Consider the following 26,119-nt stretch of genomic DNA (forward strand, 5'->3'; position numbering starts at 1 on the left):
CAGCAGGAGGCCCCATTAGCTAAAGTGGTGCTTCAGGTTAAGAACAGTTTCAGGTTAAGAACAGACCTCCGGAACGAATTAAGTACTTAACCCGAAGTACCACTATATAAGGCAACACTGGAGAGCTGCCCATTTTCTGAGTGTCGCTATCATAAGTGAGGCTGAATGTGATTAATGGTTCATGTTAACATTGGATACTGGAGCGTCAGGGGTGATTAATTTTTTTCCCCCTGGTTAAAATCACCTGCGATGAATCTGAGTCAGTGATTTTGGAATCGAGGTCAGATAATCTATATGGTCCCTCTACTTTGACGTGCCGTGATATTTATAGGAAGCGCCCCGGTATAAATCACCACATAATGCCCATGATAATACATCGCTGCCATGCATTTGTCATGCTCTATTTTACAAATCACACAATTAGCCAGCTTCTAAATTGGTGAAAGACTGAAAGAGAGAGAGGAAGCCCATTTGCTGATAAAAGTCTGCTCAAGTTTCAAATAGCCCCCGCTCTGCATTGATGTAATTATGTTTTAAAAAAATAAAATCAAACCAGACGCAGTCAAGTAATTGAAATTCTCAACTTTCTAGTTTATTTTCCCCAAAGTGGGTGGGGTGGGGGAACTTAATCATTGGGGTGAGGTGCTGGTATGTTGAGAACTGGGGGGAAATAGACCTGGTTCCCATCATTGTCAAACCATCCACTCCTTAACAGCTGATTGGCTTCTATGATTGTACAGACAACCAACCACACCCTGGGCCCCCAATCCCTCGCACGACCAAGGAAATGTAGCAAGTGAACAGAAAGAACCTATCCAGCAGAAGCTGACACAAACCCCCCCCCCCCCACACACACACTGTAAAAATACAGTGGTACCTCTGGATGCGATCGGGATCCCTTCCGGAGCCCAGTTCGCATCCAGAAGCGAACGCAACCCACGTCTGCGCGGGTCGCGATTCGGCGCTTCTGCGCATGCGAGTGACATCATTTTGAGCATCTGCGCATGTGTGAGCAGCAAAACCCAGAAGTAACGCGCTACAATGGTACCTCGGATTACAGACGCTTCAGGTTGCATAGGCTTCAGGTTACAGACTCTGCTAACCCAGAAATAATACCTCGGGTTAAGAACTTTGCTTCAGGATGAGAACAGAAATCGTGCTCCGGCAGCACGGTGGCAGCAGGAAGTCCCATTAGCTAAAGTGGTGCTTCAGGTTAAAAACTGTTTCAGGTTAAGAACAGACCTCTGGAACGAATTAAGTACTTGACCCGAGATACCACTGTATATATATTTCACCACCACCCCTCCTTCTTCCTGACCTTATAGCAATAATCCTCAAACTCTGCCCTCCAGATGTTTTGAGACTACAATTCCCATCATCACTGACCACCGATCCTGCCAGCTAGGGATCATGGGAGTTGTAGGCCAAAAACATGTGGAGGGCTGAGTTTGAGGAAGTCTGCCTTATAGTGTACTCAACACAAATGTCTCATAACAAATGTAACTGATCTGTAAAAAAAGATTGTACAACCTGAAAAAGAGACAAGAGACTTTTGTAAACCAAGAAAATCTTTAATAAAAAATTATTAAATATAAAACATAAGACTTGGCTAAACAAGCACTGTACAATCATTAATGCTGTTGTGTTGAGGAGAAATCAGTGTCCCTGTGGGCTCTGGCTTGGCTCCATCATAGATGGGAGACAATAAGAACACCCATCCCCAATTAAGCTGTGCTTTTGTTTGAAGCAAAGATTTAGGCAACCTGTAGCTGAACCTATAGTTTTCCAGATGTTGTTTGCTAATTCCATCAGCCCCAGCCAGCCTGGCAATGGTTGGCACTGATTGGTCCAACAACTTTGCATCACAGGTTCCCTATTCCTGCTCTTAAGCCGCCTTAGAATGTACCTTAGCCACATTCAGAAAGGAGTGGTATGTCTTGTTTCACCACTTGAGATGAAATAGGAAATGCTGCCCCACCCTGCCCACCTCTGCCATGCCACTTCCACCACCAATTTCCCACAAAATCTCACACACTCCATGAGATGTTGCCAGAAGCCAGTGGCAGAGGTCCCGGGTGGGGTATGGTACCTCCAGGGCTGCCATCTCGGGGGCTTCTGTCGCCTGAGGTGGCTGCTTCACCCTGCATTCACCCTGTAATAATAATAATAATTAATAATAATTTATTATTTATACCCCACCCATCTGGCGGGGTTTCCCCAGCCTCTCTGGGCGGCTTCCAACCGAATATTAAAAACAATACAGCACCAGACATTAAAGCTTCCCTAAACAGGGCTGCCTTCAGTTGTCTTTTAAAAGTAAAATAGTTGTTTATTGCCTTGACATCTGATGGGAGGGCGTTCCACAGAGCGGGCGCCACTGCCGAGAAGGCCCTCTGCCTGGTTCCCTGTAACCTCATTTCTGGCAGAGAGGGAACCGCCAGAAGGCCCTTGGTGCTGGACCTCAGTGTCCGGGCTGAACGATGGGGGTGGAGACACTCCTTCAGGACCGAGGCCATTTAGGGCTTTAAAGGTCAGCACCAACACTTTGAATTGTGCTCGGAAACATACTGGGAGCCAATGAAGATCTTTCAGAACAGGTGTTATATGGTCTCGGCGGCGGCTCCCAGTCACCAGTCTAGCTGCCGCATTCTGGATTAGTTGCAGTTTCCAAGTCACCTTCAAAGGTAGCCCCACGTGAACTGCATTGCAGTAGTCCAAGCGGGAGATAACTAGAGCATGTACCACTCTGGCAAGACAGTCCACGGGCAGGTAGGGTCTCAGCTTGTGTACCAGGTGGAGCTGGTAGACAGCTGCCCTGGACACAGAATTAACCTGCACCTCCATGGACAGCTGTGAGTCCAAAATGACTCCCAGGCTGTGCACCTGGTTCTTCAGGGGCACAGTTACCCCATTCAGGACCAGGGAGTCCTCCACACCAGCCCACCCCCTGTCCCCCAAGAACAGTACTTCTGCCTTGTCAGGATTTAACCTCAATCCGTTAGCTGCCATCCATCCTCCAACTTTAAACAGTCACGGCTTCCCCCATAGGATTCTGGTAGCTGTAGTTTGCTAACAGCATTGTTAGGAGAGACCCCTATTCCCCTCTCGGAGCTACAATTCTTAGAGCAGTTTGTCTCTCCCTCTTAACAGGAAACTCGTGAGAATTGCAGTTCTGCGAGGGAAGGATGCTTAACTTGTTGGATTTGTTATTTACGGCAGTTCCTTTTCCACTCTCTGAGTGCAAGGAACAGCAATGTCCTTTTGACATCTCTGAGCTGCATTCATGAAAACTGATTTATCAGAGCTTTTGCCTTCTTGTTATTTTTAAGATCATTCCACCTAGCACTCAATTCGCCTCTGGCCGGCGGGCCTGCTCCGCAGCTTCTCCTATTACGGAAGCAAAGCTGTTGGCTTGTTTTCATTTATTTCTAGCTTGCAGATTTGGGCTTTAGCAATTGGCATGATTCATGCCTTTGTAACCTTGAAGATTGCCGGCTGCAATGCGGTCTGTGTGGGGCTGCCCCTGAAGACTTTCCACATCTACAGCTGGTGAAGAACAGAGTGAGTGACCTCCTAATAGGGGTGAGCTGCTGGAAGCAGTTGTACCAGAGAGACTCAAGATGGAAGGGGAAGCAATCTCCTTGCAATCACTTTCAGAGGTTACCTAGATGGGAGTCTCTCAAAAAGGGGAGGGGTGTCCCTCCGGCTTCTGGTCGCAAAAATTGAGCTTAATGTACTATTCCGGCTTCCAATAGCCCTTCAGAAACACTTCAAGGTTTTGATTTTTTTAAAAAACATAAGAAAAGTTGGGAACCAGGTACAGTAAAGGCTGGGGACAGGCAACAGTCTCGCCCGCATACGCCAACCCTGTTAAAAGTGTTGTACATTGAGGAACGGGACGCGGGTGGCACTGTGGGTTAAACCACACAGCCTAGGACTTTTTTAAAATAAAGGCTATGCAAGATTTTGCAGTGTTATCAAACTGGAACTGATGACAATATAAATAATCCGTATACAATTATAGATCACTGTGTGAAACAAATACAGACATAAAAGAAAACCAAAATGAATAGAGATCTGGTATGTGTGGAAAGTAGCGGCTAGAACTATTTCTAGCATAGACAAAAAGGGTAAACAAGACAAGGTTACAGAATATGGACCCTAAGGGAAATAATTAAAGGGAAATAATTAAAGTATTCAAATGCCCTCAGTCACTGTCCAAGCCATATTTGTTTGTAGGCTGAGCAGGGTCCTCTGCCATGTTCCTCCTTGCCTATCAACAAAATAAATAGGCTGAAGACTGGACCTGGGAACCAGGTGCTCAACTGCTGAGCTGTTGTTGTTGTTTAGTCATTTAGTCGTGTCCGACTCTTCGTGACCCCATGGACCAGAGCACGCCAGGCACTCCTGTCTTCCACTGCCTCCCACAGTTTGGTCAAACTCATGCTGGTAGCTTCAAGAACACTGTCCAACCATCTCGCCCTCTGTCGTCCCCGTCTCCTTGTGCCCTCCATCTTTCCCAACATCAGGGTCTTTTCCTTTCCAGGGAGTCTTCTCTTCTCATGAGGTGGCCAAAGTATTGGAGCCTCAGCTTCAGGATGTGTCCTTCCAGTGAACACTCAGGGCTGATTTCCTTAAGAATGGATGCATTTGATCTTCTTGCAGTCCACGGGACTCTCAAGAGTCTCCTCCAGCACCATAATTCAAAAGCATCAATTCTTCAGCAATCAGCTTTCTTTATGGTCCAGCTCTCACTTCCATACATCACTACTGGGAAAACCATAGCTTTAACTGTACGGACCTTTGTTGGCAAGGTGGTGTCTCTGCTTTTTAAGATGCTGTCTAGGTTTGTCATTGCTTTTCTCCCAAGAAGCAGGCGTCTTTCAATTTCGTGACTGCTGTCACCATCTGCAGTGTAGCTCAACCGCTGAGCTACAGCCAGATAAAAAAACCCCTTCAAACTAACACACATAACAACAATAATAATTGTACGCTACCCATCTGACTGGGTTGCCCACACAAAGCCCACAATATCAGGAGAACTGCAAATGTGCACCACTTCCCTTAAAGGAAAGCTCTACTTCCACCGCGTCGGGATGCAATAACCGTAGTTCCATTACTCCAATCCTTCTTCATGATAAACTTACGTTGCATGTCCGTGCTCTCCTGAAGCTGAGCTCTAAGCTCCGGACAATTTCTGCAAGGCAAAAGCTGATGCCAGAGCGCCACCTACGGGCATTTTTCAATAACTCCCACAGCATGGCAGAGCCACATTTAATTTTGGGAGAACACAATTCTTACAGTGCCATCTGCTACAGATCAGATCAGATCAGAAGAAAATCCCCTTGAGTTCAGCAGGACTCACCCCCCCCCCGACCCCCAAGTAATTGTATGGGGGCTTTTTCAGCCCAAGAGTTGCATTCCCCTATGAGCAGCTTTTTGGGGGGTGCATTCCAGGACTGGGAGGGGAAGGGGAGGGGAAGCCCAATTGATGGGGACAAAGGAAAATGTGGCTGGAGACAGTGGCAAAGTTGCATGCTCCGGAACCGGGGGCGGAGAGCAGGCGGGGGCGTGGCGTGCATCCCGGGGGCGTGGCGAACAGCACGGTGGGGGTGTGTGGCATGTGTCCAGGGTGGCAGCCGCAATGGTACCCCCTCCCCGATGGTGCTGGGGGCAGTGCGCTCCTCCGTTCCTCCGCCAGTGGCTGGAGAATCAGGCTAAATGGCTCAATAGTCAGACCTAATATTTGTTTGTTTGTTTCGTTAAATTTGCACACCCCTTGATTGTAAAAAAAAAAAAGAAAACGCCTCAAATGATAAAACAGTAAAATCAGAAAATAATTACAATCCTGCTATAAAACATACTGAAGTTAAAATACTAAAACGGATTGAAATGGCCTCGACTTTCTAAGCATCTGGGTCAGCTTGTCTAAACAGGAATGTTTTCAGCAGGTGCCAAAAAGAGTAAAATATGAAGGTGCCTGCTTCTCAATAGGCAGGGAGTTCCAAGGTTTAGGATCTGCCACACTAAAAGATTAAGTTCTTACATTTGCGGAATGGGTAATTTGCGGCACAAATTTGTAGAGCCAATTCCGCCAATCAAAGCGGTTGAGTGGGCACATGTAGGGAAGGCAATTTTGTAGGTAAACTGGTCCGAAGTTGTTATGGGCTTTCCATACTAATATGGACCCTTGAACTCAGCCTGCTGTCCGATCAGCAACCAGTTCAAATATCTGAGCACAAGTGGCAGAGTGTCAGGCCTAATGAGCACAGCAGTTCATCCTCTGTAGGTCTTGCCCTGTGGATCAGTTGCTGAGACGGAAAGCCCCCACCAACCCACAACTGTCTAAATCCCCTCCTCTCCCAGGTTCCCCCCAAGCAATCAGAGGCTATGCCTACGTGCAGCCAACCTCTCTTCTTCCCTCTTCATGCCTCTTCTGGTTCTGGGAGACAAGCGGGGACAGGGGTGCTAACTTGAATAAAATATTGCCAGGGAGGCAGGCATGCCCTGCCCTGCATAATTGATCATATGAAGCGATGCATGCACACCATTTGAAAGACAATGCCCATCAACTTGGGAGGGGGTGCCCCCTTAAATATTTTATTGCTATGGCCAAAGCTTGTCTCACACCCTAGCTGTGGCTGATGGGAGCTGTAGTTCAAAAACTTCTGGAGGGCACCAGATTGGCAAAGGCTGATATAGATGCTGCATATGATAATAACGATTAAAAATGAGGCAGACTGAGAAAGTTCAAGCCAGCTATGCGAAAGAGGAGCAGCATGACTGCGCTGACTCATTTAAGCTGCTTGTGTGTGTGTATTTAAGAAGCTGCTAAGGCGCATGTTGTTATTAACAGTCTTATTTATTAGGACTTTTGGCTGGTATATGCCACTGGCAAAAAGCCCCATTTTGATTGCTCATTAGAGCAGGACTCATAATTTCAATGGATCTGAGAGCAAACAGAACGGAAGGAATTGTCTTTTTAAATGCTTGATGATACAATATTGATATTATTATTATTAATAATAATAATAAATTGATATCTGTTGTGCTTTCAGGTCAGCTTCCTTGTCCGTTCATTTTGCATCTAATCTCCCTCTGATTTCACTTAACCCCCCCCCCCCCAATGTGCATATATGTTTGACAATTCAGGGTTGCACTTCACACAACTGTAGACTGTAGCCTACAAACACTCATGCCACATCACATTCCTTCGTTGTTAATGTGCTGCAAGATTCTGATGTTTTTGCTATGACTCGCTAGCTACTCTTCTGGAAGTTGCCCCCTGTAACATGTCCTGGCGTCAGAGCAGCCCGATACTTCATTTCGACACATGCCACTTTAAATTATCCTGCCCCCGTGCCAAAAGATGAATAAGTGTGCTAAGATTCTACGGCAAACATGCAGGCTTTTCTCAACAAATGAGTCGGTATAGTGAAAGCATGGCTTGAAGATGGAAGTTTTTTTAGCAAGCACTGCTTTATAAAACTAGTAGTTTTAATAAACACGAGCATGGTTATGATTATTTGTCTTTCACAGATACATTTCAGGGCAATGTGCAAAATTCTCCAGCATCACAGATGCATGCCACACTCCAAGTAACAGGAAAGAAACTTCCCTACTTTGACTCCTCTACCGTCCGTGGTTGAACTGGATTCATGTTCTCCAAATTTTACTGTATTTTTCACTCCATAAGGTGCACCTGACCATAGTTTTTAGAGGGGGAATGCAAGGAAAAAAATATTATTTAAAGGGAGCACTGAGCAGAGTCTGTATGCATCCCAGGCTCTGCTCAGCGCTCCCTTTCATGAGCCACGTGGAGCGTGTGTGCGGCGCTTGCAGGCTTTTCCCCGAGGAGCGCTCCCTCTAGCTGTTCTGGCTTCTGGGGTAGCCCCAAAGCCTCCGCAGGGGAGCGGGATGAAGGCCCCCCTGCGGAGGCTTCACGCAACTATGCCAGAAGCCAGGTCAGCCAGCGGGATCCCCTTCTCGGGAAAAAGTCCACGCAGCTCTTTAAAGGGAACGCTGAGCAGAGCCTCCCGCCTGCATTCGCTCCATAAGACGCACACATATTCCCCCTTACTTTTTAGGAGAGGAAAAGTGTGTCTTATAGAGCGGAAAATACGGTAATTCTTTGTTCAAGGTCTGGGCTCACCGAAGACAGCAAGGAAAACTCAGGGGCTTTGGTGACGCACGCATTTTGCTGACCACCACCCCTCCTCACACATGTGACGATTGCAGCGAAAGTGGATGGAACAGGGGCAACACATTTGCTGCTTGAGGTGAAGGTCAAGATGCCCCTGGCTCCCTTCCACATGCAGACGAATATTTCTTCTTCTGGCCTGGCTATGGGACAGCATCATCAGCCTGAAGGTAGCTGTCTATCTTAGGGGTGCAGGACAGGACATGTGGCAGACACAGCGCCATTCTCCAACATTTTGCCACCACCCTCTGTGTTGGCTGCATTGCTCTGCCCAATAGTAGAGCCAGGACTAGCTGTTCCTATCAGCTCAACACAGCTGAATCTCACCCATTTGGGGCAAATCCATGGCTCACACCTACAGAACAGCCTTGAATGCTGTTAGGCCTGTGCCAAACATTCGTTTGGGGACTAGATAACAACTCTTACGTCAAACTGATGTTTTCAGCTACCCCACACAAGTAGATAAGTAAATCAGCTAAAACAGCTTCATATGTCCGGCTGTGGCTGGCTGAGAGGTGCCCAATTCTGTGGTTGCATTTCCTGTTCTGTATTGCAGATGTCTTAAAATGTAAAGCTATGCTTTACTTTAATAGAACATTCCCCCAATAGGTGTACATTTGTCGTGGAGGAATTGCAACGTCCAGCCTTTGCTTCTGCAGGGGGTGGAATCTCTTTAATGGTGAGAGCAGTTTGACAGTGAAAGCAGCTACCAAGTGTTGGCAGGATCTCCATTGGTAAATCCAGGATTAATCTGTCTCTCCAATGCTGCAATTCTAGGTTGTCCAAGAAAATGTGGATCCCTGCCTCTAAAGCAAGTGTTTCTATCGCTGCTGGAAAATGGCCTGTGGGATGTAGTCATATGAGTGAAGTCATGGACTGGGTGGATGCAGAAGAGTGGTGGGAGGAACCAGTTGAGGAACCCCCAGGAGAACTCCCAGGGGAAGAAGGCTCAGAGCAAAGGGACTGGTGGTGGGGCGACAATGAGTGGTCAGAGGGAGAAAAGAGGGCAGACTAGGAGGAGGTGTTGGAAGCAGAAGAGGTAACAGGGTTTAGTGAGCAGGAAGAGGCTGTGGCAGAGAGCAGTTCAGACTGGAGGCTGGAAGAGACCAAGAGGCAGCAATGAGGTTGGCAGCTAAAGAAGCCAGGGAGTCTCCCCCCCTTCCAGCTGAGACTAGCTCCCCTCCCCATTGGTCTCCTAGAACACACAGAGAAATGAAAAGGGCAGAGCAGATACTGGTTGTGCATGGACAGAGTCTTCAACTGCTTGGGAAAGACCCTGGAGAAGACGAGCCTTAGGGAGTGGTGGGGACCTTCAGTCCTTGAAACTGCCTCATTGGCCCAAGACCTCTTTTGGCTTCTTTAAAGAAAGAGTTAACTTCACTGACACTGTGTTTTTTATTGCTGATCTATTATGTTTGACTCCAGCTCCTGACAAGTGTCATAGAGAAAATAAAACCCTTTGCTATTCACCACAGAACTCCATATGCTCAAACGTTCACCCTTTCTAGGTTTCCAGCTCATATTGCTGCAAATGTAAGCTTTAGCAGAAGAGTGGGGAGCCATGGCCTTCCAAATGCTGTTAAGACTCCAACTCCCATCAGCCATGATCTATTTTCAGGGAGGAAGGGAAATGAAGGGCAAAAATATCTGAGGTGGGATTAGACATTGCACATCCCATCTGTGGAAGCATTGCAGCTTGCCCAATAGAACAATGCTCCCTCTTCCCCCACAGTATGTTCTGGGTGTTCTCTTGACCTCCCCACCCCAAACCCGTTCCAGGGGACACATGGGGAGGAGAGGGAAGAAAGCCCCATTTTGCAAGTATAAATCCTTGCGCAGGATTTCCACTGCCAGTGCTTATTAGGAGAATCCCCTCTCCTGTCTAGGATCAAATACCATGGGGCTGACTTTGCTGAGATGTAGGGAGGGGCATCAAAAATCTTCCAGCTTTAGCTGAAAATAGGATCAATGACACAACCTCAGAATGCGGTGAGGGCAAGCATAACCTGGATTGTGAAGCGGTTGGCCATTATGTGCTACAATCCCTCCACAAAAATGAGCTCAATGTTTAAATCCCCACTCCCCCCAAATCAAGCTTTTAGGAGAGCAATGTGCTTCTTTACAGGTCATAACACAGAAATTCAGATGTTTAACAAATTAGATGCCAAACAGCTGCATTTTAAATTAACATATATTTTACTGTCTCAATCACAGCAACCTCATACAGTAAGATACACATAAAAGTATAGTTTGCATGGTATCACTTGCAATTTAACACTGTTAAATACCACAGGTATTCCATGACAAATATGTACACAGGACTGTTTTTTTTTTCTTTTTAAAGCAAAATAATTAGTCCCTGCTAGGTTCACTGTATAAATTACGTGGCATCACAGTTTTTGTTCATTTAGTGTCATGTGAGTAGCAGTATGGAACCTGAACAAGAGAGGAACTAGAAGCTGTACAGTATAGCAGCCAAGTAAAGACAGGCATGGTACTTGGAAGAGGCTGAGCAGAAACGGAACACATCAAAATGAACTCTACAGGCTGATACTTTAGAAAGAGTAAAATTATTTTAAATTTGGCATTATATACACATTTTATCTACAGGTATATGAATATATGCTTCTAAAAAAAAATCCATCTAAGATTATGAAAACCTTCATCGTTCACTTAAGCAATGATTTTACACGGACCTTCCCAGTCAGCAAGCTAATACTTGCCTGCAAAGAAAATAAAATGCTGAATGCAGTAGCATGCCATCGCTATAATCTCATTTCTACTTTTCTCAACCATGTATTCTTTTCTTGGTAACGCTTTGCTGTTGGCAACATTCCAGAAAGATCACGTGAGACAGTGCATTTGATGCTCAGTCACAACAAAGAACTTCACCAAATCTACAATGTGTTTAATCCCTTTATGTTTCTGCCACCCCCACCCCTGCCACACACTGGCTATTCATGTAAGCTTCTGTTACAGAAAGGGTGAAAGGACTGCAAGTCTTAGAATCAACAACCACGCTCTTAAAAATTAACAGCTTTAAGGTCAAATGTAATCTGCCACAAAGTTCAAAACTCAATGCAATGGCATAGCAATTAAACATAAAGGGTGAATTATTAAAAAAAGGAGTGTTTGATATCCTTTGTGGCTTAAGAAATTTCACTTGGCCGGGAATGGTGCAATCCCTGTTATTTTAACCATCGTTATTTCTAGTGTGATGCGGCTGTGTACTTTATGCAAACACACTCCCGTGAGCATGGATGGGAGAAAGCATGTATGCACAGCCGAATCTTCTACATCCTTGTTGTGGCTAAATATCATTACAAGGGGAAAAGCTTCACTTCTGCATGAAACGGTTGGAGCCAAGTGACTTGCCCACCTCTCTCTGACAAAGCTCCAGAGGCAGAATTTCAAACCAGGTGAAAGAATCAAAGAGACTAATAGATTTGAGGGACACCTGTCTACCACAACAGCTGTAATAAGCTGTAGGTGAAATACAGTACAAGGAAAAAATGTTACCTGAAAAAATAACCCAGAGACTTCATTTACAGGACCTTATATATATATATATTTTAAAAAACCACAACATACTGAATATATTTATTAAAAAATAATCTGCTTCCAAATCACCTATTTACAGTAGAAAGAACTGGATTTGATACATGTGCAACAGAAGGTGAATCTGATCATAATTCATTGGGAACACTCCAGGCGTAAGGTAACACATACTGATTCACTTCTTAATACTAGAACAGTTAAAAAAACAACCACACACACAAGGTGTATTGGCAACACCGAAAAATAAAGCAAATATTCAGTTTAGAATTTGATTTTATATGCTTGAGATGGTGAAGGAAAAGTAGAAGAGACACAAGGAATAGATGCCATGGTGATTTTGCCTTTTGGAGCTTAAGTAATGCTATTAATTTTCCTTTTTTTTAAAATAAAAAAATCACTTTTTTGGCAAACACAAAGGAATATTCCGTGCAAGTTACCAAAACAGACAATTTCACAATTCACTGAAAATGCTGTTCTTAGTTTCTTGGTCATCTTTCTAGTTACTACTCTGGTGCTGTGTTATGTGGATGAGGCAGAGTGACAGCCACAAAGCACAGACATGTGATGTCTTCAGAAAAAAATGAATTGCAATGCCTGCCTGCTTCTAAAAAAAAAAGGAAAAAATTGCTCCTCTCTCCCATCTAGAACGGAAAAGCAGCTAAGAGTCACCTAAAACAGTAGCAGCAGTGTCAATTATTGAATAGACAACATTTGTAAAGTCACATCATTGAAGACTGGCACTATGTTAAGATGTATATGTCCAATGTTAGGGCATGTCTACTTTTTTATTTCTCCTAAGAGGGTCAGTAGGATACTTCTAGCAACATCAGAATGTTTTGTGTTTTTAGCCCTTTTGTCCCAAATTACAGGATTTCCAAAAAACAAAAGATAAAAATAAAGGTCTATCTATAAACCATGTGTGGTAGCTGGTTTGATTTATAGTTTAACTGATTGTTTGGCAAGAACCTATGAAGCTCACTTTTTCGACAGCAGGGATCATAATAGTAAGCTGTGAGGCAAGAATCGCAGGAAACTTTTGAACAAAAAGTGCATGTGTTTGTAGCTCCTGGTCTGTTGCAAAATCCACAGCGTGAAGAGCCTGAAGGCTTCGATTTTGAACTGTACTGAGACACTCGGTCTTGAGTCTGCAACATGTACTGAGGCTTCTCCCTTATCACCGACCCAGAAGATATGCCTTCACTTGCAAGAGTTTTGAGTGAATAGCTGCTCTGCTTCATTGGTGGATATTCCTGCCTGCAGATGAGCAAGTTGTCGCACTTTTGGCAAATGGAGGTGCCGCAAGATAATCCACAGTTTTGGCACTTAAGGGAAGTGGTATCTTTGGCTAGATGTGTACGTTTATGGTAAGTCGGGTTGGCATCGTTCTTTAGCAGCCATACATCATGTTTAGTGGGTTCTTGTCTCTTGAACATACTTCTAGAATCAGAGTCAGTATATAAATCTAAATCATCTTGAGGGGAATAGTAAGTACTGTATGGAATACCCGTTCTTAATATGCCGTTGGTATGGGATGAAACTGGCAAATATTCATCGGAACATCCATGCGGAGAACTTGACATGGCAAGGAGGGATGGCGAAGGACGAATTATTTCATCTTTAATGTCATCTTCAGTATCAACCAAAATGGGTTCTTTTCTGAGACTCAAGGATGTCATCAAAGGTGGCTTCTTATTTTCCAAGTAACTATCATAGGCATCCACTGATTTAGAAGCTTTGCTAACTTTGGGTTTGAAGTAATCTTTACAGCCTCTCTCACTTGCAGATTTCTGAAGTACCATTCGTGACATGGAAGTGTTTAGATTTTCTTTGCATTCTGCACGACGCTTCAAGGCGTCTGAGCAGCCTCGGACATCACTGCTATTCTTTCTTTCATTTACAATATCAAGTTCTGTGTAACCTTTATCTTTCACTTGCAAATGAATTTCAATCAATTGTTCACACTCTAATTTGGCCAAGAAAAGTTCAAATGATACCATCTTTACCTGGAGGGTATCAACCATGTCTTTGAGTTTATACATAGTTCCAAGTTCTTGGATGTATCCCATTGAGTTAAGTATCTGTCTTATATCCTCATCTGGTATTGTAGACTTTACATAATAAACAAAAGGTCCTGTGTAAGTCTGAAGATGGGAAAGAGGAGAAAAAAATGGTAAACATAGTATTCAACCAAGTGCTCAGATGTAATTCTGAAATAGTGTAGATATGTTATAACCAGCGCTTTTTTCTGGGGGGGGGGGGGGGGGACACACAGACAGATGCATACCCCTAAACATTTTGTAAATCTTTGTACTTTTGTCCATTTACTGTATTTATTTTCCCCAATTTGAACGATAAAATTTTTCTTGAGTCAAAACAAGAGTACCCCTAAACATTTTTTAGGGAAAAAAGGACTGGTTATAACCACATGTGGGGGTCATACACTTTCAAAAAACAGGGTTTGGTGCTAAAATTCAGAATAATTCTATGCACAATCCACTTGAGCACACTAAGGCAAATTAATTTCAATTGGTTGCATCCAAAGCACGGCTACATTGGGGTACTGTCAGCATACGGATTCCTGCTTGTGCAACAGGTCTTTCCTCCCTCAGTGTATCCCCTAAATATGTTCTAGGCTCTAGGGATTCACAACCCTCCATAGATTTGGAGCAGGCAGGGAACATTCTGTTGGGCAAGCAGAAATCCTTGTGTTGACAGGACACAATAGATGAATACCACCCCATGGCAATACATTCACCAGATAATTTTACCATACCAGCTGCTCTCTGATTCAGCTTCTACAGTTAAGTATGATGCTACAGTAAAGATTAAACCAGGCTGAGGGTGAAACTGTGACCCAAAGGTATTCTTAAAGTCAATAGTTCTCCCATCTTCCATGATAGTAAAAAGAGACCAATACCAAACTCTCATTATTTATTCTTTCTAACTTTACATTTCATGACTGAACTTTTCATTTTTTTCCTTACAGGCCACAGTATGGAGAGCACTAGGGAAGTGGGTGAGAAATGTACATTGAGGAATGTACTGAAGTTATTCATTTAGAATAATGAGGTGATTCTAAAATAAAATGCAATGAAAATATTCGCTGAACTCGAGTTTAGGAATTGGCAAGGCTGAATGCAGAAATCAGGGTTATAGTAACTAAACTTAAAGCCAAATTCCAACCCAACTGAAGCTCACTGGGTAAGCTTTCCTGAATCGTGATTTCAGGTGAAAATCTACTTTGCATCCTAAATTACAATAAAGATTAACTGGTCTGAAAAAAGGACATGAGGTCTGGGCACAACTGCCCAACAGGCATTTATAAAAGCAACCAGACTTTCACCTTGCATTTATTTTGTAATCTTTGGAATAAATTTGAGTGCTACACACCACCTTACAGATAGAACAGACGCCCTTTTAAGAGTTGAAAGCACAAATATTTAGATTACAAAAGACATATTTGCACACTCTTACCTTTATATTTTTGAATTCCTTCTTCCAAGGGTAAAGAAAAAGATTAACTCCAACTGATTCCAGAACGCCAAATGCATTTTGGAGTGAACGCAAACTTGAAGATTTCAAGGACCTAAGTGAATTTTCAACTATCTCATAAAATTTTATCAGCCGGAATCTGTAGAAGGGATCAATCTTGGGAAAACAGAGTAAGGTTGAAGCTGTCACTTGTAGACACTCATCACTAACAGAGTGCTGCTTCTTGTCAGAGGTATTCAATTTGGATTCATGAAACTGTACATACTTCCTAAATACATCGTCTTTATATTTTGCATCCATCTGAAGTTAGATTCTAGCACGCTCAAGGGCGGCTACCTCATCTCTTTCATGGCTACAGTGAGGCAGGCTGGGGAGGAGGCGGCAATGTAAGATAGTGCTGGAGAGTCTTCTGAAAGAAAAGAAGACACAAATAACTTACCATTACTACTAAAATCTGTCATCTCTCACCCTACTTTACTATTATAAGAGCCTGCTGAATCAAGGCCAATGTAGTCTAGCATTCTGTTATCACAGTGGCCAACCAGACGCCCATGGGAAGCTTATAAAGATGTGAGTGCAACAGCGCTCTGTCCATCTTCAATTCCCAAAGCTGGTGTTAAGAGACATGCTGCCTCTCACTGTGGCAGCAGAGCATAGCCATCATGGCTATCAGCCGCCGATAGCCTTACCCTCCACAATCTTATCTAACCCTCTTTTAAAGCCATCCAAGTTCACAGCCACCACTACCTCCTCTGGAAGCGAGTGAATTTCAGTTCAACTATGCACTGTGTGAAGAAGTATCCTTTTACCTTTCCTGAATCTTCCAATGTTTAGTTTCCTGAGATGTTCACAAATTCTCATGTTATGAGACAGAGAAACTTCCACTTTCTCCACACCATGCATAATTAGTATTAACGTCTCTATTACGTCACTTTTACTTGTATTTTCCCAAAACCAACAAGTCCCAAATGCTGCAAACGTTCGTCATAGGGGAGCGGCTTCATCCCTTTAATAATTTTGGTTGCCTGTTTCTGGACCTTTCCCAACATCTTTTTTGTAGTTGTGAATTAATAAGCCTTGGGAAACTATGAGGCAAGTGTCTCACAAGGAATTTATACAAAGAAATAAAAAGAAACCAGGAGGAGGGAAGGATTAAAGAAAAGAAAAAGAATAAAGGGGGGGTCCAAAACAAAACCAACAATGACTGCTACAGTAGCATACTGGCCTAGTGACAGAACTGTGAATCAGAAAGCCTCCAGTTAAAATTGTGCCTTCTACTATGAACTTACTTAGGTGGCCTTAGGCAAGAAACTCATGCTTGGTCTCATTGCTAGATGTGCAACATTGGGGCAACCCCCACTTACCTTAAATGGCTGTTATAAGGATTACTGGTGTGGTATATGTAAAACTCTTTGAACATTTGGGAGGAATTTTATCTTGCCAGGTTTTTAGCAACCAAGAGTTAATGGTGTTTCATTGGGTTAGGGATCAGAACTGACAAGTCAATTCTATAAAGCCTAGAGAAAGTTTTGTTTGGTAGGTCCCTTTAGATAGAGAACTTGATGTAATCTTACTGCAATGTGACACTCTGCTATTCAAATTCATCACCCAAGTACAGTGGTGCCTCGCAAGACGAAATTAATCCATTCCGCGAGTCTCTTCGTCTTGCGGTTTTTTCGTCTTGCGAAGCACGGCTATTAGCGGCTTAGCGGCTATTAACGGCTTAGCGGCTTTAAGAAAAAGGAAACAAACTCGCAAGAACTCGCAAGACGTTTCGTCTTGCGAAGCAAGCCCATAGGGAAATTCGTCTTGCGGAATGACTCAAAAAACGGAAAACCCTTTCGTCTAGCGAGTTTTTCGTCTTGCGTGGCATTCGTCTTGCGGGGCACCACTGTAATAAATGATGAAAAAGGATGCAACTCAGCCCTCTACATGCGATAAGCCGAATACTACACTAGGCATTTTTCTTTAATGGCTAATAAAATGAAGGCCTGTGTAATTTGAACAGTCAACTCCTACAACAATTTTCCTGCTTATGTGAAATCATCCACAACTTCGAAACCAATCATATGGGGAAATTAACATTATTGCTCATAAGAAAAAGCAGTTCCACATAGTGCCTGATCAAATGCCAAATCGTTCAGCTTTGTCTACCAGTGGTTCTGAAGGAGCTTTACCCTGTAATATGAGGCACACTCCTCTATAGAAAAAAATCACACTGAGTTCACTTGGACGTTTTCTAGGTAGAATTGCAGCCTGCAACACTAGACTAAGAGGTGTTGGAATCAACTACATTCTTTTGGGAAAATGTATAATATTTGCATCTCTTTTCCATCCTAATTATGACTTACCATCTGTATATCTTCAGTTCCTGCAAAGTAGCTTACTAGCACCTTCAGATGTAAATGCCAGAGCCCTGACTCTGCAGAGACTAAACTAAAGACAGTTTGCAGGAGGCCTATTCACTGTGTAAAGTTAAATGGGTATTAAATGTTTTATTTCTGGAAGCTTACAGACAAGACAGATTTTTGAAAATGTATTTACAGATCCCAGAATTTAGCCCAACATCACACCAGACAAACTTCCAAGTTTTCAGCTGCCAGAAGCCATTCTTACTGAGCCAGGCACCTGCGTTTTCTCCAGTCTCAGGCTTATCTCTTCTTATCACTATAGACTACTACAATGCAGAACACTATAAACAGGGTGTTAGCTTCTGACTCCTTTGGCAAACACTTAAGCATGCAGAATCTGTACAGGTGGAAAGCCTTGGAAATTCCCACATTACTAGTACAGTGGTACCTCGGGTTACAGACACTTCAGGTTACAGACTCTGCTAACCCAGAAATAGTACCTTGGGTTAAGAACATAGCTTCAGGATGAGAACAGAAATCGTGTGGTGGCGGCGCAGTGGCAGCAGGAGGCCCCTTGGGCTAAAGTGGTACCTCAGGTTAAGAACAGTTTCAGGTTAAGAACGGACCTCCGGAACGAATTAAGTTCTTAACCAGAGGTACCACTGTATAGTTTTGAGCCCCTCACTTTCTAAGATTATTGTACACCCTTTTCTAAATTAAGTCTTCATTCAGATTGTGGACCATGAGCTGAATATATATATCCATATATATGGATGTCCCGCAACAGAAAACTGTCCCAAATAATATAAAGAAGACAAAGGAGGAGGAATTGAAAAACACCAAGAGAATAATCTTTGGAAACTTTCACATCACAAGACCTGTGCCCCTGCGTATTACTTAATTCTTCCAGCAGAAAGTCAGTACCTAACAATGAAGTGAACAATCAGCACCTTCAAGCTATCTTGAAAAGAACTGCAAGGTGATCCTCACTCCTGAGGAAAGGTCCCCATCCCCAGGGGGTGGTAAAAAAACCAAAACAGCCCTACAAAGGTCACAGGGCTCATCTACAATGGATGTGTACCCCAGCTACAAATAGGCCTCTGGTCCCTTGCACAACCTGACCCGTGGTGAAAGATAGGCATGGAATGCAATCCCAGAAAGAAAGCACCAGCATGCTCCTTACTTTTCTGCCACATTTCTCCATCAGCCCGAGCCTAAGCTGCTTCCAAGGTGCAAGGCCAAAAATTGTGTGGCTTGTACACAGGGGAGGGGGGGGTAGATTTAAACGAACAAAACCAGCCTCTACCCCCATTATAGAGAGAAGGGGGGCTGGTTTTGTGCGTGTGTATATACATACATATATATTTGTGTCTCTCTCTCTCTCTCTCTCTCTCTCTCTCTCTCTCTCTCTGTGTGTGTATATATATACACACACACACACATCCTTAAACCTATATATATATATATACACACACACATCCTTAAACCTAGGTCCTTAAACCTAGGAGGAAGGCCAGCGTAAAAAATGCAACTGCAGGGGGAGACCATCTGCCCCTAGCTCCTTCCTCAGCTGGGCGGGTGTGTGTGTGTGAGAGAGAGAGAAGGGACGGCGAACGAACGAAGACCTCGGAAATCCTCACAGGCCCCCTTCGCCAAGTACGAGAAGGGACCCGGGGACCCCGGGAAGAGAACCCGCCCGAGGGGAGAGGAGTACGGACTAAGTAGGAAGACAACCCCCCCCTCACCCGCCGCCGCCTTCCCCTTCGCCCCCACAGCCGGGGGTCGCCTGAGGGCCCCCCTCCCTCTCCCCAAGAGGCTTCCCAGTCCTCCTTCGGCCCCCAACCCCCCCCCCCCCGCCCGCTGTCGCGAAGCGGTACCCACCGACTCTTCTGCCCTCCCTTCGAAATCTCGCGAGGCGCAGCGCGAGAACCCGGCGGTGCTGGCGGCGGCAGCAACTGCCCCTTCTCCTCCTCTCCGCCTCCCACCCTGGACCACAGACCTGCAACCGCCGCCGCCACTTTCGCCAGCCAGGAAGTCGCTCGTGACCCGGACGCGCAACATCCTGTCACTCTCTCTCTTCCTTGCCCCGCCTCCCAACCGGAAACCGGAAGTGAGCGCGACTCCTGTCTCAAAACCTCCTCTCGCTCTCTCTGTGTGTGCGTCCCTCACACTCGCCCCACGGACCTTAAAAAAAATAAAAAAAAATTCTTCCCCGCGTTCTTTTTCTCTCCCCACCACCCCCAATAAAACCGCAAAAGTGGCTTGGGCTGCGGCGGAGCATTTGAGAAAACTCGGGCCATTTGGGGCGCTGCGGAACTCCCTGCCACTTGAGAACGACGCGGAGGGCGGCGCCTTCCGCGGTGCTCCGCTTAAAAGCGTTATTTGGTTTTAAAAGCGCTTAGGAAGCGGAGGTAATTTTAATCCGTTTTAGTTCTTTGTTATGTTTGCGAAGTGAGGGTTGCGGAGTTTTGCGAAGTGAGGGTTGCGGAGTTTCCTCGATTCTAGGGTTTCTTTTTAATCTTTTCGTCACCCGCTTTGAGGATTTTTTGGTTTGGGGGGTGTGTGTGTTTTAACGATCAAGAAGTGAAGTAAATAAGTGATAAAGTGAGCTGTGCTTTTGCGTGCGTGTATAAAGGGAGGCGTGTATAAAGGGAGGCTGAGGATCCAAACTACCCTCAGCGTTAACATGCTGTACACGGAATGCCTCAGGGGAGAGCCACAAATTGGGCAGAAATCACATTTTAAAAATAAAGTAAGTTGCAACCTAAGTTTGAAATGAGCATATTCTTCTGTTTTTCCCTTTTTCCTTTTGTTTGGAGGCGGGAAGGCAACTATGCCCGCCACCTAATCGCAGCCATGCAAAAACATACCGATTCCTTCGTTTATTTCTAATTCTAGCTTCCACGGCGGGGTTGGAGGCGTTAGGCTCTTTTGGGATCTTTCCTCCCCAATCTATGAGTTGCTCTAACGTTTTTTCTAGTATCTATGCGCCGGGCGCATGCGTCGAATTCTGTGTCTCTAGCTTTTTGTTTTTTATTTAAATAATAAATATTTAAACCCTCATTAGTAGCAGCATGGTACTTACTCACCTTCCTCGCTCCGCCTTTCGCTCTTGCCCGTTTCTTACTCCGGGAACACGTCCGTCAGGTGGTGATTCTGGCAGCTGCAAAGATAAGGAAGAAGGGGAGGGGCGGGGAGGGGAGAGAAGGGCTTTTCTTAAGTCGATGGAAACGTCGGGATCAGCGGGAGATTGACGTTCCCTGCACGTGTGTGACGTCATAAACCATGTAAAGACGCGGGATCCCCTCCAAAGCCCAACAGCTATTTTCATTGCATCAATGCACTTATGAGCAAAATAAGTTAAATGGATTTCTGCTAGGCAGTAGGACCTGTAACAAATTGTTGCAGCGTGCAGTAGGGTAGGCAGCTAGGGCACCCCATTCCCTTCTTACATACACAGCCCCCTCCCTACACACTCATCTAATGCAGTACCACAATATGTTCGGTAATTCTTGGGTTTCTCTTGGGGGGGAATGGAGGGCTCCTCCCCCTCCCCCCCCAAAAGTTATTTGTACAATTGCAAAAGTTTTTTGTACCTCCTACCTCTGTCATGTGTGGGTCATGTCATTTTCAATCCATTTGATTCAATCCCTCCTTGAATCTGCTGGCTTTCAGAAATCAAAGGCCAGACATTTTAGTAGAATATGGATGGGGTGGTATGAGGCAGGGTGTGTTAATCCAGAGAAGAATTCCAGCAAAAAAAATTCAGTTCAGAATCTGGAAGTTTCACCACCAGTTCATTGCAGTTAATTTGTAGTGGCTCAGAGCCATCTGTCCACTCCAGGGAACTAGTAGGATACATTTGTTTCACGATAATTAAAACTCAATCACATCAATGAAATTCAGCTATGTCATTCATTTTTAACTCCACCCAACATCTTGTATTCAAAGAAGACAGAGATGAATAGTCATATTCTTAAAAAGATCAGTATTTTTTTTCTCAGTAGCTTTGGACTTCAATGAAGAAGAAAACAGCATTCATTAAATTTTTCTTCTGTACAAAAAGCCTCCAAACCATACATGACCAATAACATAATAAGTAAAATGTGCTCACATCCTCCAGCCCTGAAGCTAATGTCAGCAAACCCACTCTATCCTGCCTGCTGGCTGTATGATTACTTACTTTCTAGCAGCTTTCTCTGTTTTTAAACGTTTCCCTTGAGGGAAAAAGAAGATTTTAAACAAATGCTGTAATAAGTGCCTGCTTCAACAGTCAGGCTGAGCAAACCTCTCTTCCTTCATGTGTTGCCTGAAGATAGATTTAAAGCCCTTATCAGTGCATACATTCCGCTACATGAATCATGTTTTACTTTTGGCTCCCTGATAGCCTTAGTTTCTCAGCATCCCTTAGTATGTGCTAATTATGTTCCACACTATGAATTATATTCAAAGTAGGCTTTTCCCACCCACATCCTTTTGCAAAACCTGAACAAGGCTCATAAATATTTCTAGTTTTCCCTTTGGATGCAGCATTGTTGTTTAGTCGTTTAGTCGTGTCCGACTCTTCGTGACCCCATGGACCAGAGCACACCAGGCACTCCTGTCTTCCACCGCCTCCCGCAGTTTGGTCAGGCTCATGTTTGTAGCTTCGAGAACACTATCCAACCATCTCATCCTCTGTCGTCCCCTTCTCCTTGTGCCCTCCATCTTTCCCAACATCAGGGTCTTTTCCAGGGAGTCTTCTCTTCTCATGAGGTGGCCAAAGTATTGGAGCCTCAGCTTCAGGATCTGTCCTTCCAGTGAGCACTCAGGTCTGATTTCCTTAAGAATGGATGCGTTTGATCTTCTTGCAGTCCATGGGACTCTCAAGAGTCTCCTTCAGCACCATAATTCAAAAGCATCAATTCTTCGGCGATCAGCCTTCTTTATGGTCATTAGTGTAGTGTTTTTTGCATTAGTGTAGTGTTTTTGGGGGGAGAGTAGGCTATACAAGACATCCTTCTACCTCCAGGTGCCTGCAAGTGTTAAATATTATTCAGGCTGGTTTCCTGTGTTGGGGCGATGGCCTGGGTGATGGACCATTAAGAGAACCAAGGAAAGGGGGCTCTGTGTGAGACGGAAAGTGGAAAGGGGAAGGTCTAGGGGTTAGTTGGGGGGGGGCAGTGACAGGGACCAGAGGGCTGGGGGTGACAAGGTGGGTGTGGCTGGTGAGCAAAGCAAGCAGGAGCACAACCTGTAGTATACATAAGAAGAGGGGGGCGACTGAGCTGATTTAACAGGCTTGCTGGAATGTCTGTAATGCACTTGATGAAATCTACAGTTCTGCTGGTGAAAGCTCACACAGCCAGGTGAAGAATGCACTGTGAACTGCTTCAGAGATTAGACTTCTGCCTTCAGCCTTGAGAGCTTGACTCTCGAGTTTCAGTTTCTAAGAAAAAGGATGCATTTATTTCTTTGGGGAAATGAAACTCTGGATAAATCTTTTCCCCCTTGTCAGCCTGTGCAGTTAACATACTAAGTGCTGTGTGAGCACAGTTCTATGAAAAGAACAGAAGCCTTCTGTCACCAGCATGCAATCCACGCCTTTCCATTTTCTAATTCAGCTAGTTAAGAGATGTCGCTTGGCACATCAGAAGAAACATTTGGCTCCAGAGTTACATTGTGTTCAAACACCCCCCCCCCAAAAAAACCTTCCTACTTTGGCAAGCCTACCACTCCTCTATTTTTCTTCCACCTAATGCTATTTTCAAAGATTCTAAATGTAAAGATCTGCCTTCCAGAGCAGAAACTAGTATTTCACATCTACGGTGCCAGCATAATCATATATTTTCCAACCTGTTCTCTCGTTCAGCGGTGGAGGATCTCAGGCCTGGGGATTGAATGCTACCTTCCATGCCTCTGTAAACACTCTCCAGGCTTTGCCCTTCATTGGCCTTGCTTTGCACACCAAGAGTTTTTGCAAAGCTGGAATGCGTCCAGAGTGCACGGAAACACTGTTTACCTTCCCACTACTCGTGCTGGTATGCTTTCAAACTTTTAGGTTGGCAGGACCCGGGACACAGCAACGGGAGCTCACCCTGTCGCACGGATTCGAACTGCCAACCTTACAATTAGCAAGCCCAAGAGGCTCAGTGGTTTAGACCACAGCGCTACCTGCAACCCTGGGGGGGGGGGTCTCTGCATGGAGATGCCTTGCACACCCAGAGCGCTTTCTGTTTTTGAGCATCTCTCCTGACACAGTTGCAGGCAGATTTACACAACACTGGCCACTTAATGCCATCTAACCTCCCTGCAAATAAATTCTCATTATGTCAAAGCAAGTGCTACCCCACACCTTCCAGTGCATTTCCCCATCACTTTCCTTTTCACCAAAAGATCCTCTCTGCTGGAGAAGCAGGTTTCTTGCTCAAGAGAACCAAATTAACTGTAATTGTGCAGCATACAATGTTAGTATGTGCTTGAACAGGGGTAGGCAACCTAAGGTCCATGGGTCGGATGCTGCCCAATCGCTTTCTAAATCCGGCCCACAGACGGTCTGGGAATCAGCGCGTTTTTACATGAGTAGAATGTGTCTTTTTATTTAAAATGCATCTCTGGGTTATTTGTGGGGCCTGCCTGGTGTTTTTACATGAGTAGAATGTGTGCTTTTATTTAAAATGCATCTCTGGGTTATTTGTGGGGCATAGGAATTCGTTCATCCCCCCCCCCAAAAAAAATAGTCTGGCCCACCACATGGTCTGAGGGACGGTGGACCAGCCCACGGCTGAAAAAGGTTGCTGACCCCTGTGCTTGAATCTCACCTGAAAATAGTGACAGTCTAGAAGCAAGCACGGATTCCTTCTTTTGCAGTCCCTCGTTTTATCATCCTCCTATTTGAATGATGTTAAGCAGTTTGGTCCTAAATTATAATCACGATAATGAAATTATACACCCCATTTTGAAGTTCTCCCACACCTACCATATCTTATTTCAGTGGTGCTTTGGAACTTCTTCCCCATGCTCCTTATAGGAAAGCTGTCTTCAATAGCCTTGATGCATTTATTCCCCTTAGCCTCTTCAACACAGAACAGCCTACACATAGCTTCTGTTCATATATGAACTGATATGCGGCTGTCTTGTGTTCCTTCCCTCACACCTCAAGCAGCAACGTATGGAATCAAAGCATAAATCATCAGAAGGTGACCTGCTGCCAACAGTGACAAATATCCACAGTTACTGAAGGAAAAAGAAAATCCCCCATATTGCATGGTGATTAATTCCACCTCCCACTCCAAGCTCTCAGCGTCTGTCTTTGGTACCAATCTCCTGTATGTCACCAATGTATGAAAAATTCTAGTCCAGTGAAAAATGTGTCCCCAGGCATACAGTGTTATTGCACAATTTTAAAGTTGCTGCTGGTCATACAAGGACCTTGTAAAGCAGAACAAGCTGACCACAAAAATCTTAATAGTAGATTAAAAATCTTAATAGGAGCAGCCCATTTGTTCCTAAATTGCTAATCCCAAGCAAGTGGGGATCGGCTCTTATGCCAAGTACATCGTATGGCTGAGTTCTAGCTAAAGGGGAACCCTTTTATTAGAGTTTAAAAATATGTATTTTTTTTATTAGTTTTCCAATAAACCCCCACTAATAGCCAAATTATAATAATAATTCCCAAATTATACAATTATCAAAATGCCAATTAACTTCCATTTAATACATTTTAGTTAAAGTGGTTGCCCACATGATGGTTTGGGTACATTTCTGATATTATATCACTGCATTCCATAATCTTAATTGTAATAGTAATAATTCCTCAGTCAACAGCTACATAATTACATAATTTGTGATGTTACAATATATAAATTTATAAAGCTTCAAGTAAGGAACTCATACTAATATCTTTATTCTGTGAAAACTTTTACTGTATATGCATGGAGATTCCTTCTTTATTAGAGTAATTATATTCTACTGTAAAATATTTGCTAGTTTTGCTTCCACTGCTCAGAATGTGATGGAGATTTATTTGTGGTATCACCAGAGAAGCAGAGATTACATTTTTAGTAGCTTGGAAGTTTAAATATCTGGTGCAATACCTAACAGTTGCTAGGCCTTCAGGTCAGGTTTGATGGATGATATTAAATGGATAGCAACACTACCCTTTTATGTACAAAAGTTCTTTAAATGGGCAGAAAATGCAGAAAATCAACAGATAAGGCTTTCTCCATCACTGCATCCCTGAGGGGGAAAAACCCACCTGTATAATTCTTGACTATGATGAACTGGGATGGAATTATTTTTATAAAAGCTTCCAATCTTACCATTGGAATGCAGTAAACTTGCCCCCATTCTTGCCCAACATGTTGCTCCTTTGAGATGCCTGTGAAGTTATTTGGTTGCCTTAGTGCATAACTTACAAGGCAGCTGCCAGTGCTCATAAGACAAGGTAGTTGCATTGTGTCTTTGGACAAGTTCTTGTCTCAATACACTTCCTCTTGCAACTGAAGAGGCCATTCCCGAATGGGAAAGACATGCTGCA

At 44.2% G+C, this 26,119-nt stretch overlaps 1 protein-coding gene across 6 annotated transcripts; it reads right to left on the reverse strand.

Annotated features, from left to right (window-relative positions):
• Positions 1 to 10,377: 10,377 nt before the first annotated feature.
• On the reverse strand, positions 10,378 to 20,784 carry SPATA2 (spermatogenesis associated 2). 6 transcript variants are annotated; one of them, XM_028735175.2, is made up of 3 exons: positions 20,691 to 20,784; positions 15,233 to 15,659; positions 10,378 to 13,899 (listed from the first exon to the last, which is right to left on the reverse strand). In XM_028735175.2, exons 2-3 carry the CDS (start codon positions 15,548 to 15,550, stop codon positions 12,661 to 12,663), a joined length of 1,557 nt encoding a protein of 518 aa, XP_028591008.1. In that variant the 5' UTR covers positions 15,551 to 15,659; positions 20,691 to 20,784; the 3' UTR covers positions 10,378 to 12,660. The 6 variants fall into 6 exon arrangements, with proteins under 6 accessions (XP_028591008.1, XP_028591007.1, XP_028591006.1 ...); XM_028735174.2 differs by lacking the exon at positions 20,691 to 20,784 and adding an exon at positions 19,601 to 19,718; XM_028735173.2 differs by lacking the exon at positions 20,691 to 20,784 and adding an exon at positions 19,483 to 19,646 and having other exon boundaries at positions 15,233 to 15,656.
• Positions 20,785 to 26,119: the final 5,335 nt, after the last annotated feature.

This window comes from Podarcis muralis, chromosome 5, assembly GCF_964188315.1.
Source record: "Podarcis muralis chromosome 5, rPodMur119.hap1.1, whole genome shotgun sequence".
Lineage (NCBI taxonomy): Eukaryota > Metazoa > Chordata > Lepidosauria > Squamata > Lacertidae > Podarcis > Podarcis muralis.

Bases quoted from the DNA above. Each gene is read 5' to 3' on its own strand.
- SPATA2 (XM_028735175.2), bottom strand. From the start codon at position 15,550: ATGGATGCAAAATATAAAGACGATGTATTTAGGAAGTATGTACAGTTT. The intron at 13,900-15,232 runs GTAAGAGTGTGC...TCCCATCTTCAG, and splicing joins AGGAATTCAAAAATATAAAG to ACTTACACAGGACCTTTTGT.